At 39.5% G+C, this 20,230-nt stretch overlaps 2 protein-coding genes across 6 annotated transcripts in view; both read left to right on the top strand.

Annotated features, from left to right (window-relative positions):
* The first annotated feature begins 1,014 nt into the window (after positions 1-1,014).
* mwh (multiple wing hairs) overlaps positions 1,015-20,230 on the top strand; it is a 75,930-nt gene continuing 56,714 nt past the window's right edge. For 3 of the 5 annotated variants that reach the window (XM_065300462.1, XM_065300455.1, XM_065300469.1), the window contains exon 1: positions 15,196-15,496. Coding sequence is in view for 2 of the 5 variants with exons in the window: in XM_065300445.1 (XP_065156517.1) it covers positions 11,329-11,567 (239 nt within the window). In the remaining 3 variants the exon portion in view is untranslated. Of the gene's footprint in view, positions 1,431-11,248; positions 11,568-15,195; positions 15,497-20,230 lie in introns of those variants that run through there. The other 2 variants (XM_065300445.1, XM_065300435.1) reach the window with 2 other exon arrangements.
* Positions 3,574-10,569, top strand: LOC135793658 (mucin-2-like). Its single transcript, XM_065304695.1, has 2 exons — positions 3,574-7,701; positions 7,762-10,569. The coding sequence occupies exons 1-2, from the start codon at positions 3,574-3,576 to the stop codon at positions 10,534-10,536; spliced, it is 6,903 nt and encodes a 2,300-aa protein (XP_065160767.1). The 3' UTR covers positions 10,537-10,569.

Here is a 20,230-nt window from a genome sequence, read left to right as displayed (position 1 = left end):
GAGAATACTATCAATGCACAACTTTTTTTTTCTACCTGCATGAAAGTAGTTTAGTTTAGTGTTATATAACAATTTATTAGAATTACAATTAATATTTAACTGTGAAGCACGCAGTACGGCGGAAAATTCACTGCGCTATAAGCGCGTTTATTGGTATTATATGCGCTGAATTGTGCGCTCACACGCACGCACGAACTCGACGTATCTTAATACCTTTTGCCACGCGCATAAAATTGCAGATAATTAAACAATTGTTTTATGTGCAACGTTATATTTGCGATTATTAATAAATATGGCATCCAATTTGGCATTTTTCTTAAAATTTTGATTTACAAATACAATAAACCACAGTTTCTCCACAGATTATTTTTTTTAAGGGAATTCAACTCCTACATACCTACACACTGAAATATACCAAAACTAGAAAAATGACAAAAATGATTTTTGCGGTATCCATAATGCGATAATTTTAAAACGAAATACACAAATCTATTTTCAATTAAACAAAACAGTCATTAAATTAACTGTGAAGGCGCAATATTCACAAATCTCCTAGCTTCAGTAGTTCACAAATGCAAGCCATATGAATTAATAAAATTTCAATAACCAGAATATACACCAGGAGCAATTTAAATAAAATTTTATATGGGGGAGGGAAATTCAGTGCCCTGGTGGTTATATGCCCATAAACAAACTACGACCGTATAATGAAAACATGCCGAACCAAATTATAGATGACATCTTAATTTTCACAATTTAATTATACTCGTGTTTAAATCAAAAATAAAACCCTTAAAAACGGTTAGTTAATCTGCTTTAATTGAATATTCAGTTTGGTTGCAATGAGGCGCGCTCGCAATTGGAGTCTGAGCGCGCGATAACAATGTACAGGCGAAACAATTACGACTACGTCAGTGGACATTATAATCGCAACAATGCATACGATGTGTAGGTATTGCACCCAATTGCACCTTCGATTTTTTCCAACAGGTAGCTACGTAGCAGTTGAGACGTGCGTGTTGGTCGAGCCGCCTCGTCGAAATCGCGAGCGCGCGCGTATATCTGTTGAAGTGGCTATTGCCGTGAAGGCCGAGCTTGAAACTTTTTCAATTACGGCGGACCGATCGGGCCGATAACGCAATAGTGCAATAGACACGCATCGGCTTTTTATGCACTAGTCAGTCGCAAGCGGACGTCTCATGTGCTCTGGGTTACAAGTTCAGGAGTGCGAAGAACTGTTGCGAAGGTCGGTAAGTGTAAACCATGTGGCGTGCGATACGAGTTCGCGAGTTTAGTTGGAATCGCGCGCTCGGTGTATTTGGGTGATTTGCGGGTGGACATCCCCAATATGTGGTAACTTATCGAGACACACGTGTTATTGTTAAAAGTGAAAGAGGCGCCAAAACAAGGAGGACAAGTAGTGACGCTGGGTAAGTAAGAAGATCATTACAGCAATATGCGGCAACGTGCAATAAGAGAAACACTCACGTTTTGGTAGATATAGTACAAATTTAGTTATACACTTTAAATTCTCTCCTAAATAAAACTAAATAAAACTTATTTCTGAAGATGCCCTCAGGACGAAACATGTTAAACTCCAAAAAAACATAATTGTAAATCCACAAAAAGCACGTATAATTTTTAATAAATAAATATATTATTAATACAAAAAATTTACAGGCATTTTAGCCAAAATTATATTTGTATTCATCTACTGATGATCCCACAATATGGTGATACTTGTTGTTGTTTTATTTTAATTAAATATGTGAACTTTAAATCTTTAAAACTTTTATTTTAAATTATAATATATAAGTTGTCTGGTCAGCTTTATGATGTACTAGCCCAATCAATTCAATGTTCAGAGTAATTGTGTTTACAATCAACTAACTTAGCATTCGACAATATTGTTGATATGCTGAAAATGCACAAGTTACTCAAATCAAGAAGGGAATTCATCATTAATCTCCATCCTTATTAAATTAAATTACATAATATTATAATTGGCAAAACTCAGATATTTTTTCGTCACTCCTTATCACAAAACATATTTATAATGTGGGTTTCACCCTGAATGTTTGATTACGTTTATTTATTGACTTATTTATTACTAAAAAGATAGTAATTAATTATATTTACAACAAATATCATAAAACCACCTATAACATTAAAACACAATTAAGAAAAAGGACCCACGGTCGCATTAAATTACGATAATCATCAAGGTTTCCATTAATTACAAAACTTCAAACTTACTTTACGTAAACATCTTATTAAAGGACGTGTGCAACTCTTTGTATTTTTATTGCCCGTTTAATAATAAATCAAAGTTATAAATCATAACATGGCATTTATATGTAATGTGTGACAACTTGAACACAATAACTTTAAGTAATTGATTCAAAAAAAACTTCACTCGTTTGTGTGTTGTGCAATAATAGATATGCACATGTATTGCATCATAGTTTAGATGCGTGCTGATTTAAGACCAAAAGACATGCCACAATTGTTCCAAAGTTTCAATGAACTTGATGGTTGTGCAGTTATGTTAAACGCACTGCGTTACGTGCACGATGCGCATCGATTAATTTTAGAACGAAGGAACACGAGTAAAGCACGCTAATTGCACATTTGTGCATATTTAATTTACATAAGTGCACAAACATACTTATTATTATGACTTTCATGTGGGTAATAGGAAATCTAAAGAAGATAAAGATATGTTGGATACATTTCTAACCACTTAAAAACTATGCCAAACATTTCTACATTTCTATAATAAGTAATAAGTTAACTTCGGCCAATTTCACTACATCTACTAAAGTATTTTCGTACGTGTGTTGGGTTCTTAAAGGTTAGCAATGTGCGGATGGACAATAATTTTGTGTGCTAAAGAGAAGCATTGGATTTGTAAATGTAAAAATTAGGCTCGGCACCCCTCGATGTTAAAGGGTGTAGTGAACCTAAGAAGATCAAGGAAAACTAATATGAGTATTAATGCAACTTCAAATGTAAATGTTCGTTTATTAAATAAATTCTTGTTTTCTAAAATTGGCTACTACTAATTTGGTATAGTAATCCCATAACAAATCCTCAAAACTTTATTTATTTAGTTCCTAAGTTTCTTCTAAATATTATTAATTTTGCTTTTTGTCGGTTATTGTTTAATCTTTATTTTGGGTGATTTGTAGTTTAGTTTGGGTTGTTTTCATACGAGAATTCATTGCCGATTTGAGCAGATTTGCGTCAAACCGAATACTTGCATATTGCACTTTTTTGCAGGAGCCATAGTGGTTGGCGAATAAATATAGTAAAAAATTCAAGCTAGTCAAACCTAGTACGTACTACTAATCATAAATGAAGTATGTTTCAAGCCTAATTTACGCATTTTTAAAATAGCCTGTTTCAATATTTATGTATGAGACTGCATCACTGCAGTTGGTTGTTACTACGTAATTTTATACGCGGGTGGCTGTGACGGAAAAACAAATTGTGTTTTCTGTGGAATCTATGGGTGCTGTGACTATACATAAAAACAAATCAACTGTTGAATTCAGTTAGATCGTCCAAGTCATGGAGGACCGAAAAAAACTCCGTGCTTGCAGAAAAAGTGAAAAACCGCAAGATGTACAACAAGTTGAGTTACGCCCACAATTTCTGGAACTTGAAGCCACAATGGATATAAATATAATAAATCAACGTAACACTAGTGGCAAATCATCGCAGAAAACGAAGAAGCTTCCAACCCAAAAGAGTGACAAGGTATCATCTGAAAAGACCGACAAGCGGCCAGCACAAAGGAGCAGGAAGCTTTCGACGCAAAAAGCTGATAATGGTCCATTTCAGGCCGATAAAAAAGTTGCATCTAAAAAACCTGACACAATTCCACCCCAAAAGACTAAAAAATTTAAATCTCTGAGCACCGGGAGTATACATTCAAAAATTGATAAACGTTTACCTAAGGAGACCAACAAACCCTTTACTGAGAAAACTCAGAAGCATCCACATCTAAAGATAGACAAACTTGTATCTCATAATACTGAACCTCTACTTCCACAGAGAGAGATAGAAAATCTTCCTTCTCAGAAGGGTAAAAAGCTTCCACCTAAAAATACTGATATAGTTTCGCTGCAAAAGCCAAGTAAGTCTCCCCTTTACAAATCCAATCAGTTTCTTTCTCAGAAACCGAACAGAGATCCACGAAATATTGGCAAGCTTGAACACCAGATCAAGCTTCCTCAGTATGTTTACAAGACTCCACCTCCAAAGATTGACGTGTTTCCATTTCCGGTACAGACCAGCGCGCTTCAATTTTACAAGATCCCCAAGCTTCCACCGCAAAAACCCGAGATACTTCCATCACAAAAGGTTGACAAAAGTGTCCAGTATCAGAAGACCGACGTGCTTCCTCAAGGGCACACACGAGAGCGACAATCTAGGCACTCCAGAGACAAGTCCAACAGGTCTCCAATGCGTAAAAGCGACAAACATCGACACACTGATAGGTCCGGACATAAGAGGACACATACGCATTCATCTAAGCAGTCAGATGAGGTTTTACCTCACAAAACTCACAAGCGTTCACCTCGGGGAACCAGCAAAAAATCACAGAAAACTGGCAAGTCTTCTGATCAGAAAACGGTCGTGCCTTCACATCAGCAGACAATTGAACTACCATCTCTGCAGACCAGCGAGTCTTCAGTTCACAAAATTCAAAAAGTGTCACCTCAAAGAACCGAGAAGCTTTCACTGCAAAAGGAAGACAAACATCGATCACACAAACGTGACAAGCATTCACCTCGGAGGACCAGCAAACGACCAAAAAATATTGACAAGCCTTCAGATCAGAAAACTTTAAGTCAGCAGACAAATGAACTACCATCTCAGCAGATTAGTGAATTTCCCCCTTGCAAGATCAGAAAAGTGTCTCTTCAGAGAACCGAAAAACATCCTTCTCAGAAGAATGACCAAACTTTACGTCATAAAAGCTATAAGTTTTCACTACCAAAAAAAGGCAAATGTTCATGTCAGAAGATCGGCGAGCTTCCACCTCAGCAAACCGCAGAGACTCCATCTTGCAGGAGCCATAAGTCTCTATCTCAGGAAACTATTAAGCTTACGTCGGAGAAAACTGACAAGGTTTCATCTCAGAAGACCGACGAACTTTCACGTCAGCAAACCGACGAGCTTTCACTTCAACTGACCGGCAGCCTAACAACTCCGCTAATTGAAGGAATTCAAACTCCGCCGACGGAGGAGTATGCGTCTCAGCTGGCGTGCAGCCTTCCAATTTTGCCGATCGAAAAGATTTTATCTAAATCAATCGACACACTTCTACCTCTGCCAACCAGTGAAATTCCAATTCGGCTGAGCGGAGACCTTCCACTTCAACGGATCGGCCGGTGTCCAACTCCCATGACTGCGTGGCTCCCTCCTCAACTATCCGGCAGTTTTCTATCGTGGACTGGTCGATATCCATCAATGCCAACCGGAAACCGTCCATGTCACACGATCGGCAGACTTCCAACTCCGCCGACCGTGGAGCTTTGGTGTCAGCCTACTGACAGGATATCAAATTTACCGACTGAGGGGGTTCCATCTGAACCGATCACCACGCTTCATTGTACGCGGACCGTGGGGCTTCCACCTCAACTGACTAGCAGGCTCCGACGAACTCCGACGACAAAGGTACTTCCAACTCAAACTACCGGAGGGCTTCCACCTTCGCCTATCGGAGAACTTCTACCTCAACGGACCAGCAGACTTCCAACTCCGACGACCGCCTGGCTCCCACCTCAACTCTCCGGTAGTTTTTTATCGTCGGCCGGGCGATATGCAACACCACCGAACCGGAGCCTTCCACCTCAACCAATTGGCAAACTTCAAACTTCAATCTGGCGGTTTCCAACTCCACCAACCGGGGAGTTTGTATCTCCATTGATCGGAAAGCGTCCACCTCAACGGACCATTCATCTATCAATAACGAACAGGCGCTTTCCAATTTCGCATACCGGAGAAGTTCTGCCTGGACAAACCAGTTCGCTTCCAAGTCCGTCGACCGTGGAGCTCCCACCTCAACTCACTCGCAGCTATTTACCGTCAGCCGGGAGGTTTTTAACATCGTCGACTGTGGAGTTACTACCTCAACCAACAGGCAGTCTTTCTACGTCAGCTGGGCAGTTTTCAGCTTTGGCAACCGGGAAACTTTTATTTCAATCAACTGCAGGGTTGCCACCACAACCGACCAGTAAGTTTCCGAATTTGCCAAACGTGGGGCATCCATCTCAATCGACTCTCAGCCTTCCATTACCAATCGAGCGACCGACCCGGGTGTTTCCAACTACGCCAATCAAGAGGTTTCCACATCAACCAACCGGGAATCTTCCAATATCGGCTGGGCAGTTCCCAACTCTGCTGACCGGAGAACTTCCGTCTTTACCAACCGAGGGCATTCCACCTCAATCTATCAGCAATCTTTCGATTTCGACCGGACGGTTTCCATGTTTGCTGACCAAGAAGTTTTCATGTCAGTCGACCACAGTGCTGCCACTGCAACCAACCAGTGGGCTGCCGAATTCGCCAACTGTGGAGCATCCACCCCAATCGACTCTCAGCGTTCTAATGCCAATTGAGCGGTTACCAACTCCGCCAACCGGGGTGCTCCCAAGTCCGCCAATCGAGAGATTTTCACCTCATCTAACTGGCAATCTTCCATTGTCTGCCGGGCAGTTCCCAGCTCCGTTGACCGGGGAACTTCCAGCTCCGTCAATCGAAGGGTTTCCACTTCAACCAACTGCCAATGATCCAATATCGGTCGAACTGAATTCTCCGTTGTCCGAAGAGCATCCGCATGTTTTAACTAAGGGCTTTCTACCTCAACCGACAGACAGTCTTATCACTCCGCCGACCGGGGTACTCCCAAGTCTACCAATCGAGAGATTTTCACCCCAACCAACCGGCAATCTTCCAGCTTCGCCAATCGAAGAGATTTCACTTCAACCAACCGACCATATTCCATTATTGGTCAGACAGTTTTCTCCGTTGCCCGAAGAGCATGCACATGTTTCAACTAAGGGTTTTCTGCCTCAACCGAGAAACAGTCTTATTACTCCGCTAACCGAAGAATTTCCAATTTCACCAACCGAAAAGCTTTCCCTTCATCCAGTCGGCAAGCCTTCAACTCCACCGATCGAGGAGCTTTCAATGGAGGATATAATTCTTCAGATGACCCGCAACTTTGCTCGTGAAATCAAGGAGATGTGTCCTAAGCGGACCAAGCGGATCAAGAAGAACAAGCCTTTACGTCAGCAGACTGGCGTGCTTTCAATTCAGCAGACCCAAGAGCCCTTACGTCAATTTACCGACGAGTTCCAGCCTCAGCCAACCGGCGGTCTTCCACTTGATTGTCCCGGCAAGCTTCTAATTCAACCAACCGGCGGGCTTTCACCCCATGATCCTTGTGAGCGTCGACGTGAGCCAAACGACGTGACGCCACCGCCGCCGATTGAAGAATTTTCACCTCACCAGTCTAGTGAGGTTCAACTTCAGCCGACTGATAGCTTTTCATCTCGCCAGGATAGTAAACACATACTGGAACCTATTGGGGGCTTTCCATCAGAGGACACTGGTCGGCATCTTCAGTCAGCGGGCGCGTTTCCACCTCACCTGTCTGACGTGCTTCTATCTCAGAAGCCCGTTGAGGTTTTAAATCAGCCAACGGGCGGTTTTTCACCTCTGCCAACTGTTATATTTGATTTACAGCAATTGAGCGGGTGTTCACCTCAACATTCCGATGAGATTCCACATCAAGAGATTGGCGAAATTTTACCCCAGCTCATCAACGACAGTATATCTCAGCAACTCTGTGCACTTCCATTTCGGCCGACCAATGCAACACCAGCCCAACCGATTGACGCAATTCTGGCCCATCCTATTGACACAGTTTCACCTCAACAAGCCAGTCAGATTCAACTTCAGCCAATGGACGGCAATTTAACCCAGCAAGATGTTCCATATTTTCATCAGCCAACCGGTGTGATTCCACCACAGGATATAGACTTGGTTTTGTCCCTACCAATTGAAGGATTAGCACCTCAACAGCCTAATGAATTTCAACCTCAGACAACACGTGAAAATTTACTTCAGCAGACTTGTAAATCTTCTCTTCAGCCGAGCGGCATCCAGGAAATAGAGGTGTTTTCAGCCCAGCATTCATCTCAGTCGCCACACCTTAGTATGCCTCAACTCCAACCCTCGACTAAGTCACCACTTCAGCCGACCGGCACTCACGAAATAGAGGTGTTTTCAGCTCAGCCGCTGCACCCCAGTATGCCTCTACTCCAACCCACGACTAAGTCACTACTTCAGCCGACCGGCACCCAGGAAGTAGAGGTGCTTTCAGGTCAACCTTCATCTAAGCCGCCGCACCCCAGTATACCTCTATCCCAACCCACAACTAAGTCCCCACGTCAGTCGATCGGCACCCAGAAAATAGAGGTGCTTTTAGCCCAGCATTCATTTCAGCCGCCCCACCTTAGTATGCCTCTACTCCAACCCACGACTAAGTCACCACTTCAGCCGCGCGGCCCCCAGGAAATTGAGCTGTTTTCAGGTCAACCTTCATCTCAGCCGCTGCACCTCAGTATGCTTCTACTCCAACCCACGACTAAGTCCTCACGTCAGCCGATCGGCACCCAGAAAATTGAGGTGCTTTTAGCCCAGCCTTCATCACAAGCGTCACAGCCCAGTATGCATCTACACCAACCCACGACTAAGTCACCACGTCCGTCGACCGGCACCCAGAAAATAGAGGTGCCTTTATCTCAGCCGTTGCGTCTCAGTATGCCTCTACTCCAACCCACGACTAAGTTATTACTTCAGCCGACCGGCTCCCAGGAAATAGAGGGCCTTTCAAGTCAACCTTCATCTCAGCAGTCGCATCTTAATATGCCTCAACTCCAACCCACGACTAAATCACCACTTCAGGCGACCGGCACCCAGAAAATTGAGGTCCTTTCAACCCAGCTTTCATCTCAACCGTCACAGCCCAGTATGCCTCTACTCCAACCCACGACTAAGTCACCACATCCGCCGACCGGCACCCAGAAAATAGAGGTGCTCTCAGCTCAGCCTTTATCTCAGCAGTTGCACCTTAGTATGCCCCTACTCCAACCCACGACTAAGTCACCACTTCAGGCGACCAACACCCAGATAATTGAGGTGCTTTCAGCCAGGCCTTCATCTCAACCGTCACAGCCCAGTATGCCTCGACTCCTACCCACGACTAAATCGCAACTTCAACCGACCGGCACCCGGGAAATAGAGGGCCTTTCAGGTCAACCTTCATCTCAGTCGCCGCAGCTCAGTATGCCTCTACTCCAACCCACGACTAAGTCACTACTTCAGGCGACCGACACCCAGAAAATAGAGGTGCTTTCAGCCCAGCTTTCATCTCAACCGTCACAGCCCAGTTTGCTTCTACTCCAACCCCCGACTAAGCCGCGACTTCAGCCGACCGGCACTCAGGAAATAGAGGGCCTTTCAGGCCAACCTTCATCTCAGCCACCACAGCTCAGTATGCCTCTACTCCAACCCTCGACCAGGTCACCAGGTCCGCCGACCGGCACCCAGAAAATGGAGGTGCTTTCTGATCAGCCTTCATCTCAACCGCCACACTCCAGTATGCCTCTACTCCAACACACGACTAAGTCGCCACTTCAGCCGACCAGCTCAACTCCGCCCCCGACAACCGAAATGCTTTCCGCCCATCTTATTAAAGGGCTTACACCTCCGCAGCCCAGCGTGACTGCACTCCAGCCGAAGAGTGGCTCGTTATCTCAGATAATCGGCGGGACGCCGTCCCAGCCGATCGGCGTGCTTTCTACCCAGCCTGTTGCCAAGCATACGCCTCCGCTGACCAGTAAACCTCTACTTCAACCGACCAGCGTACTTTCATCCCAGCCGACTAGCGTGCTTTCAGTCCAGCACTCCAACCGGCCTCAGCATACCGACGGCCATCTATTTCAACCTCCATACCAGGTTCCCGGTGAGTTTCCACCTCAACCATTTCGTGAATTTCTACCTCGGTATCCTGGCGGACATCCATGTGTGTCGACTACCATAATTCCGTGCAAGAAAATCGCCGATCATAGTTGTTCTAACCAAACCAAACAAACCAAATGTGTAAAGACACTGCCGCCGCAAAAAACTCCCCGATACGATTATAGTTTGAGGGACTTAGCAATAATATCATATGAACTCGTAGAAATTCAGCGCGCCTGCGATGCTAGGTTGCTACTAGAACGCGCTAAGCAGCAACTTCTATCCGCGGAACAGAAGCAGTCCGTTAGCGACCATGGCGATGGCAATATGGAAACCAATTCAAATACTCTAAGCAAAGTGGGCACTCACAACATTGCGAAAAGTCAATCCGATGCAGAACAAGATTCAGTTAGCACTCATGATAATGCGAAGATCAAATATAATCCAAATAGGGATTCAGATCAGCCACAAGGATCCGATTTGGAGAAAAAATAGAAAAAACCTCGAACACGTGATTTCTATTTCCAGTTTAATGTGTTTACCAATAATTGGAACATAGGTATAATATCTGCCATGTTGTGATATCAATATATTAAATTTTTGTTTGAATAATTTGACTTTTTTTAACTTGAATTTTATGTAAAACTACATTTTGGTTACTGAACTTACAACAAATAAGGGTGAAGTAGAGATTGATTTTTTTATTGATGGATTAAAAGAATTTAGTTTATTTAAATCAATATGAATTATGCAAGTTTTGTGAATTTGATTAGATCATTTGTCTCAAATATAAGTAAAGCATAATGGACGTTGACAAAATTAAAATTAAAAATGTAATTAATATTTATAAAAACCACCAACACTTAAGTCGGTTTAGTTCCTTCATATTTTAGGACCGAAAACATCTTCAAGAAATTTAAAAACAAAAAACAATTTGTTCTCCGGCCTGCTTCCCTCGACTTCCTTGTTGCAGGACTTTGTGTTGCGATAAATTTACTATTACGAATGCTTTTTAGAACTTATAAAGTTTTTTGACTAGCTTAATTTTTTTTATTCAATAGAAAAACGTGAAGCCCAAATGAAAACATTGAAGTTAATCAGCAAAAGATTTTTTCCAAGGCTACAGACTACTACATTACCGTATATATTACGTTATACATATATATGTAGGTAAATTAAAAATTATATAAATTATGCATTGTTTCAGATACTGCAGAAGTGTAATTGGTGACGAGCCTGACGCAGTTTTCATGCAAATCCAGCTACAACACCTTCGTTATTTGCATAATGGGAAATTACAAATCGAGCGCATCATCAACGACGACTAGTAAGGATGGGCCGTCGTACGCAAGCGGTATGTTTTCGTTGCTGCACAAGACTTGGAACGGGATTGTATACGAAAAATGGATGCGAAGACGTGACAAGTGCGAGTCGCAAGACTGCAGTGATGATTACTTTTCGCAATATTCGTATTGTTCGTGCACGATATGCCAGATGCATGATGAGTTTAGCAGTTGTTATTCCAGGTGAGTTTTCAAACTTTAGCTTTTATGCGCTTTAACAAATAGACTACGTGTAATCTTGTTTCTACATAAGTCACTTTTGACTACTCTGTTAAATAATCGGGAAAAGAAAAAGATATAAACCGTGAAAAACCCACAGGAAAACTTTCAAACAAAACCTCGTTGGAAGGTGTATGCTTGGTTGCGTATGTTAAACACACATATGTTTAATTTAAAACCTAAACACCACGAAGTATAGATATGTATTAGGGCTGTACAAATTAGCCGGCCAAGCCGGTTAAGGAAGTTAACCAGGCTAATTAGCTGGCTGACTACTCGGCTTAGCCGGTTAACCGAAATTAGCCAGGCTAATCAGCTAAAGGCTAAACCGGCCAATTGGCTAATTTTATATTTTATGCAATATCTTTGTTTCCAAATGCAAGTGATAACAATTCGCCGCGTTATCAATACGTTTGTCGGACTTGGCCCGAACAGATATTGTATAAAATATATATAAATATATAAATTAGCCAATTGGCCGGTTTAGCCTTTAGCTGATTAGCCTGGCTAATTTCGGTTAACCGGCTAAGCCGAGTAGTCAGCCAGCTAATTAGCCTGGTTAACTTCCTTAACCGGCTTGGCCGGCTAATTTGTACAGCCCTAATATGTATCTATACTTCATGTCAAACACGGTGCGCATGAAAAACTAACGTGTTTTTGAGGGACTTATTGCATCATACTTTCTTTTTTTAAATTTTAGTTATAGATCAAGTGGATGATGAAGATATAGTAAAGATTTTACACCCAGCAACCACTACTCGCCACTTGTACCAAGTAGTAACTTTGTAGCAACTTGAATTTTGCAAAAAGAGACATTATTAGATCTTTTACCGTTATACGCGGTTATCCAACAGAAGAGCAAGTGAAGCTGATGGTATAACGTATCGATACTCACTTGAAGTGCTCATAAATATTAAAATAATTAATATTATTATAATTTACGTCTTTTGAACATATATACATATATTGTTAATGAAAAGGCATCAAATTTTTTGACATATGGAAATCAAATGTCACAACAAAGCGTCACTCATTTTAGAAACACTACTTGTAGTCCATAACACTATCCTAATTATTTTATTGCACTCCATTTATGATAAAAATAAGTCGGTAATAGGCCTGACCGTAAACATCAAGTACTGAATTAAATAGTTATGAATCAGTTAAACCAATATTATAAAGGATTATCATAAAAAAATATTGTTACAGCTTAATTAACGATAATTTAGTATTCATCTCTAAAAGTTATAAATTTTGAAACATTAATTTACCAGCGCAAACTAAATTAGTTTGCATCATCTTTTATATTCAACACATTGTGCGCGATTTTGTTAGCTTGCGAGAGTTTATGTAAGCATGATAAAATTAATAGTTGTAAATCTAGATCAATCAATTGGCAAATGCACTTAGATCAACCTCTTTATTCCTTATTCATACATTTCGTGCCTCAAATAATTATGCGACTTTCATGCGCACTTATTGATGTAAATATGGAGCGCAGATTTTCTTTTCCAACAGGATGTTAACAGTTATTAATTAATGCAAATTGACCTGGTTGTGATATGATTCAAATATTATAATCGGGTCTTGATTAGATTTTCACATTTTCTTCAGCAGCCCGCACCATGGTGTAAGATGTGCACAGAAAAAGAACTAATGTAGTCCATCCGGTCGTCGGTCGCAGGTTGATTTGAAAAAAGGGACAAAAAAATCAATCGAGTCTGATCAAGTGTTGGTTTGCGTTAATGAGTGAAACACAGCCGTGAAGTTTACGGTTGCAGTCCGGTTACATACATTTATAGGAATTATCATCGCCATGAATTGGAGAATGTTATATATGAAATGCGGGATTCACCTAGATATTGCCCGCTGAAATAAAAACCAGTGTCAACATGTGGCGCGTTGCCAAGCTGGTCGGCATGCAAAACGGAAACACGCCGCTGAAGAAAATAAAAAGAAAATGCCGCGTGGCGGATGAAACGCAAACACGCAGTGGAAATAAATTAAATGCAACGAGCGTCCGGCTGCCGTCCGGTTTTGCATCGTGGCGATCGGTGTCGTTTTCTTGCCCGCTGTTAATCATTTTCTGTGTTTATTTTCTATTCGACGTGCACGTGCTTTGACACCGCGCATTCTACATATTTTGAAAGCAGTGATTAGCTTACTTACGATATTTAAATTCACAAGCGATTGCAATTTTCCAGTTGTCGCTGGAAAAATTCAACAACTGTTAATGCGCTGTTTTCTATCCGCAATGTCAATTTATTCAACGATTTACTTCGCTGAATATGTGTTGCCGCGTATCACAAAAGAGACAAAATAGTAATTATTGTATCATTTATTAGCATGCCATACTTTTCCATTGTCAATCTGAAATTGACGATACGTAACTATTAAAAAAAACACAGTCAGGCAGACATCGGTTGTTATATTAACAACTTTAATTAAATTTATAACAAGTCCTTGGTTGTAAAAAATTCAAGTGATTAGTAGTACTTTAAATGTAATTATTTGAATAGTTTTTATGGGGGTTTGAAGTTTTATTTTAGTGTAGAAGCAGTTTGGCGCCACTCAAAAGCCACTCCAGTTTTTGTCTAATATTCTTAAAACATTATAAGTTTTTGAAAAACAGTATGGTCATAATATAGTCTTGGTACATTTAATATTTTCATAGATATTCAAGGTTTATTGAAAATAGATTTATAATTTATAATTTTATTCAAAAACTGTTGAATAAAACAACACTAAAACCTGCAAACGAGAATTTCGGAAATTCCTTCTAGAGGCTGGTTGCAAATTAGAATATCTGCTTCCATTTATATTGGTGTTGTATTTTGTGAAACAAAATTGCTAACTAATTGCACTATATAATGAGTGATTGTCACGATTGCCAACGAATTGCGATTTTTTAGTTGAGATGTAGTGACTAGCAAATAGGATTTCTTACTTTGCTTTAAAAAATCATGCTCTATTTAGTGTATTCAATTAAATGCAAAGAATACGCAAGGACATGACTCTATTCTGGATTGATTTTCTCAGTTAATATCAATCAGAAAGTATGCACCTGACGCAAAGAGCTGAATGTTGTATTGTGTCATATCATTCAGACTATACTAAAATTTCTCTCACATTGGTCAGTAAACTAAATCTAAATAAAGTGCTATTCAATTGGGGGTCGGTTTTTTTTTCAACTCTGGGATATTTTGATGTAAGCAGTTGAGGAAACAGTTTAAAGCGCTAATATTTTTATAATTTATATTAGATATTTTATAATTTAATTATGCTTGGATTAGAAATGAGAACAATATTATATTGCTACTAAAAGCAGTTTGAAATTATTTTTGGTATTATTTGGTGTATTATCATAACAAAGTTGAAACAAATGAAACGAAAAAAAAAACATGAAAAGTTCGCCTATGTCATGCATTTCATCAAAAGCTCGCGTGGCAGGAGTTATCCACTGAAGAAAAGTAAAGACCAACCGTACGGTCGCCGTTGCGATTCATTCCGATTCCCCGGACGCGTGCGTCTTCTCACTCCTTACCGCTCGCTGACTTCTTGCGGCCGCCGTCCGTAGTTGAGTTGCCTTCGCGTTCGCAGTCGAATGTCGAACGCTAGCTAAAGACGCTGAGTGTCAGTTGCCGTGAGCTCCTCTGCGACACACGACCGCGCGACGTCCGCGCTGCACGTTTTTACTCCTCATAACTGTACAACCTATCGAGCGGGCTTATCAACAATCAACGTACAACCGCCCTCGAAGCTCGTCGCGCTTGACCCCCGAATGTGCGTCCGATGCGCATCCACTGTCGCAATTTGGTGCTCCGCACGAGGAATTTAAATTAATGTACCGTTAAGTGATAACTTTAATTAATTGAAATTGTTAACCGTTATAGGTAAGTCAATTTTTTTTTGTCAGGCTATCACAAGCATAACATGCTTTAGTTTGTGTTTATGTTAGTTGGTAACTTTAGCCAAATGTAACGTAAGAATTACGAAGTTATTGACACCTTCGGACGTTCGTGCGATTAATTGAATGTGAGAATAATCCGACGCGAGCAAAACATAACTTTTTCCGGTTTTGTTGCTTCGCTGTGCTCGCGATTACGCAAAACTCATTGTGCGACGCAGCGACAACGACAGTACTAATTGCGCATAATCGTTGCGACAGTTTCGGCGGTTACGAAACGTTTGTTCATTGTCTCGAAATCTAAACGTAGGTACTCGCGCTGGTGCGCGCAGATTTAATTGCGTTCACACTTTTTAATTCCGCGGCGAATTAAATGCGCGCGTCTGTAGGTAGCAGAGGCAGCAAAGCGGAAATAATTCCGGCCCGCGTCTGAAACATGCATGTCCTGAAAGTTTACAATTGTGTTGCAAATAAAGTCCGAAAGAAGTGACGGTTAACGCCACAAATGCGTTGTTGCTGCCGGGCTGGGCGACGCACGCAGAGGTCGGCTAGTCCGAAGACTTCTCGAAGTTCTCGAAGAGACGAGCTTCTTCGGGCCGGAATACCGACGCGCGCGCCGGGTTTGCCTTCTGCCTTACAATTAGCTTCTTCACGCTTCGCGCGGTGCGCCGCGTCGGTTTCCTACGAAACCAGCCAGCCAGAATAGACCTATGGCGTGCCGCAACGAAACTGATAAAAAAACATAATTAAACGTAACTCTGAATCCCTCCTGGAAGCAACCAAGACGAATCTATGCGCACATATGTTCCAAACACAACTGGTGTATTGTTGTTACAATTAAGTTTCGATTTCAAAAAACTAACTGTTAAGTACCCGCGTAAGTGCGTGCGTCTGCTCGTGTGCGCATATACGCCGCACAACGAGCCATTAAGTGTAATCAGGCTCGGATTCTTGAGTTTCTTCAACTTCTTCGGAGCGCACGCTGCGCCGACCCGAGACGCGGCGCGCATCTCGAGCCAAAGAGGTTCGCTGTGGAACTCGCCGCGTACTCACCACTTAACCAAATAAAGTAACGAACTGTTTCTCTGCGTTTACTAGCTGAATATTATTTATTTATGCGCGAGCCGACTGTGTCCCGCTTTGGGCAAACCAGCGCTTTAAATTAAAACAAAACCGTAAGTGACGAATGCTGTGTTGTTGCATGCAACGGGCGCATTTAAAGGCGTGCGCGAGACGCGAGTGATCGAATAATCGCCGCATATTTCGCAAAACAGATTTTACTGAGGTTACCGCGTGCCGCCAGCCAGATTTCATTGAAACAGGCGTGTCCGCTTCGAAACGAAACTTTATAAGGTTTTTCAACTCGAGATTCAAGTGAAGATCATGACCGGACCCATATATGCATATTTACATAATCAGCCGATATGTTACTCATATTTCATATGGTTTTACGATTTGGAAGACAATTTTTTTATATTTATAACCAGTAATAAATCTTTTAAGAAAGGCTGATTGCCGAAAAATGCAAGTTGTCGATTTATATCAGTATGATTCATAATTTGCACCACGACGTTAAAAGTGCTAATACGTGCTAATAACATCAAATATCTAGGTATATTTCGACACTATATTTTGAAATGTTAGTACACAAAGTATGTTGTTCCACTTTACAATTGCCAAATTTTGTTTGAATAATCATTGAACTTGAGTTTTTTTGTAAAATTGTTTATTGCAAGGTATGCATGTTGCACTTTGTGAACGCTTGAACTGAATATTTTGTTTTACTCGTATATTCATGTCAGTTTCGTTTTCGACAATAATATTCGTAAATTATATTTTTCCTGCTTTCATTCTCCAGATCTTTTTGCATATGTACACAATATTAATTTATTTTCTAAAAATACAATTTTCACTGGTTACACGATGCTTCAACTTATGACTTGATTACATTTTTGTTCTCCAATTGGTATAATTCGTCACTCAACGTACTCAATACTTAATAATGGAGTTATATTTTGTTTAATAAACAACCCGCAATTACAACAATTTTTGTTCATGGAATGTTAATTCGTAACAAATGTAACATGACTGTGTAGCAAAGTATATTTAAACATTTCTATGCTTGTGTAACTAAATATCAAGTTTAAACTTTCGGTATATTTAAATGCGACACGATCAGTATGCAAATACCGCGGTAAAAGTTATTACAACAAATTACCACAACGTCTTCGCGGCATGCAACAGTGTTTCAGCACCGCACACATATTAATTAGGCAATTAGCTATAGATCGTTAATATTGTTAATGATCACCGGCTAATTTACATCGGGTTGTGCTCGTGCCTGGCCGAAGAAGTTCTAATTGTGGTGACTTCATCAAGTGTGACCACTCAATCTACATCATACGATAAACACGCTTTTCATTGTTATTAAAAATTTCTATTTTAACGTGCTTCGATTTTTATTGCATATGTTTATTAATAGTCTTAATACAAGTGCTAATTATATTATTCAAACACTATCTTGCGTGTTAAAATAAAATGTGCGCGGAAGTGAAATTGAAAACGCTGTACACACGTACGGCTATTAGATATACCTACCTGTGTTGGCAATGCGTTTCCTTTATTGAATTATTTACTACCGGTGACCAATAGATAATTTTAATTAATAATCCCAATAAATTTCAATTTCATATGCACTATAATAAGCTAATTGCAGCATTTTTGAAATTTAATCAGAAATTTAATTTGCATGCTTGCAAAAATAAATAATAAATATTTATATCATATGATAAATAAATTTATTAACTGGATTAATATCCAACGAATTAAAATTTCTTTAAAAATCAATATCGTGTTGGAAATTGCGCTTTGCATGCCAATATACAATTTGCAATTCCTGTAATTAATTCGAAATGCAATTTGAATGCGATAACAATACATGCACCGAACTCATGCCATAAATTTACCTTGTTGATTTATTGCAGTAATAATTAAGCAATATTATTGCATTTGTGCAACGATTGCCAACAGTGCAGAAAATGATCAAATCGTTTAAATATGATTTACTGACTAATCATATACATTTTATTCAAGAGATAATTATCTTTGGGGCTATTACATTATTCTAAATTATGTTAAGTGCTTTAAATAGTCTTAAGTAGTTTTTAAGTAAGGCGTAAGAAAGGAGTTGTTCAAATTTTGTTTTCCTTTCCAACAATTGCAATCATTTTTATTGTTACGATTTAAAGCAACTTAAAAGAACGTCGTTGTTCTGCTATGAAGCGTTCTCATTTTCATTGGAAAACGACATTCTTATCCATTTGCAGTACAAACATCGCAACTAATTGTAATTAGCAAGAAACATTAGCGCGTGGAAAACTTTCCCTCGAAGTACGAGGAGTTTTTTTTTGTTGGTAGTAAAGGCACCGACAAAATGCTGAATTATTTTTATAGAATATGTTGAGAAAAAAAGTGTATTTAATTGTATTTTTGCTGTTTTTGGCAAGTTTTACTATCCCATTAGAAACCATTTGTTACTGGGAAGATAAATTATAGTTGTAGCATGATTCTTGCATACATATACCTACCTAATTGAAGGGAGAGATTGCAAAGATGTACATTTTTTAGTGAAATTTAACGGTGACATAATTAATCGATTGTATTACTTTATTACCTCAAATGCTCAATCACATCTATATAATTACACACAAACAACAGATTACATAATTTGACGGGTTTCAACAACGTGACGTCACTTCCTAATTTGAGGATTGTAAACCATTAGTTACATACGTTTTCCTGGTTTGGAAAGTTTGAGTTTGGGTAATTTTTGGTTGATAACATCATTTGGAAGAGAACAAACTATGTATACGCGTTTGTGTAATTTGTACTTTATAAATATTTTTTCCTACGAACATAATCCGTTTCCTCTTATGCGGGGGTTAATATATTTCTTACATTAATCTATAAATTTAAAAAAATATAAAATAATATCGACCCACTGCGGAATTAGTGGGAGTAGTTGTCAAATTAATTGAAGTTTTTTTTTTTTGACACAAAAAAATTTCATTTAAAATGGCGAACAATTTTCAAAAATAGCAAAAAAAATTTCGAATACTATGGATCTCTTATTAAATAAATATTATTCCACTATTTTATGGTATGATATTTTCTATTTGTTGGCTTCTTCTACGATTATACTGGAAACATTTAAAAATGATTTTACAAAAAAAAACAATTAATTATTAATTAATTGCTTCTCTGGCGCTTAAATATCTTACAAATTCTACGTTAAAATTGGAATCTTAATTATTACAAGCAGAAATCAACCCAACGTATCAAAAACTTGATACAATAAAATAATTTAACTACCTACACTTATTTAATAAAATATAATATAGCCGAAAATTTTTTTGTCACTTTTGAAAATTGTGATTTTTTCGAAGTTCGGCATTTTAATTGAAAATTTTTCTGGTGTCAAAAAAACTTCAATTAATTTGACAACTACTCCTACTAATTCCGGAGTGGGTCGATATTATTTTATATTTTTTTAAATTTAATTTAATTTTAAATTTTAAAAAATTACGTCTTGCAAATGACAATTTTCCACTTTCAATTAATTATATAAAATATAAAATAAAATCGGCCCAATTTGGGATTAGCGGGAAAAGCTGTCAAAAAATTTGTTTTTTTGACGAAAGAAAAATTTTTTTTTAAATGC

Source organism: Atheta coriaria, unplaced genomic scaffold, assembly GCF_025399875.1.
Source record: "Atheta coriaria isolate IRGN ID8LTWV9N9 unplaced genomic scaffold, Caltech_Dcor_3.1 hic_scaffold_1_pilon, whole genome shotgun sequence".
Lineage (NCBI taxonomy): Eukaryota > Metazoa > Arthropoda > Insecta > Coleoptera > Staphylinidae > Dalotia > Dalotia coriaria.
This window is presented reverse-complemented; position numbering and strand designations above follow the sequence as displayed.

Coding starts and splice junctions, on each gene's coding strand:
- LOC135793658 (XM_065304695.1), top strand. CDS start 3,574: ATGGAGGACCGAAAAAAACTCCGTGCTTGCAGAAAAAGTGAAAAACCG. Junction 7,702..7,761: donor TATCTCAGAAGCCCGTTGAG/GTTTTAAATCAG, acceptor TTTGATTTACAG/CAATTGAGCGGGTGTTCACC.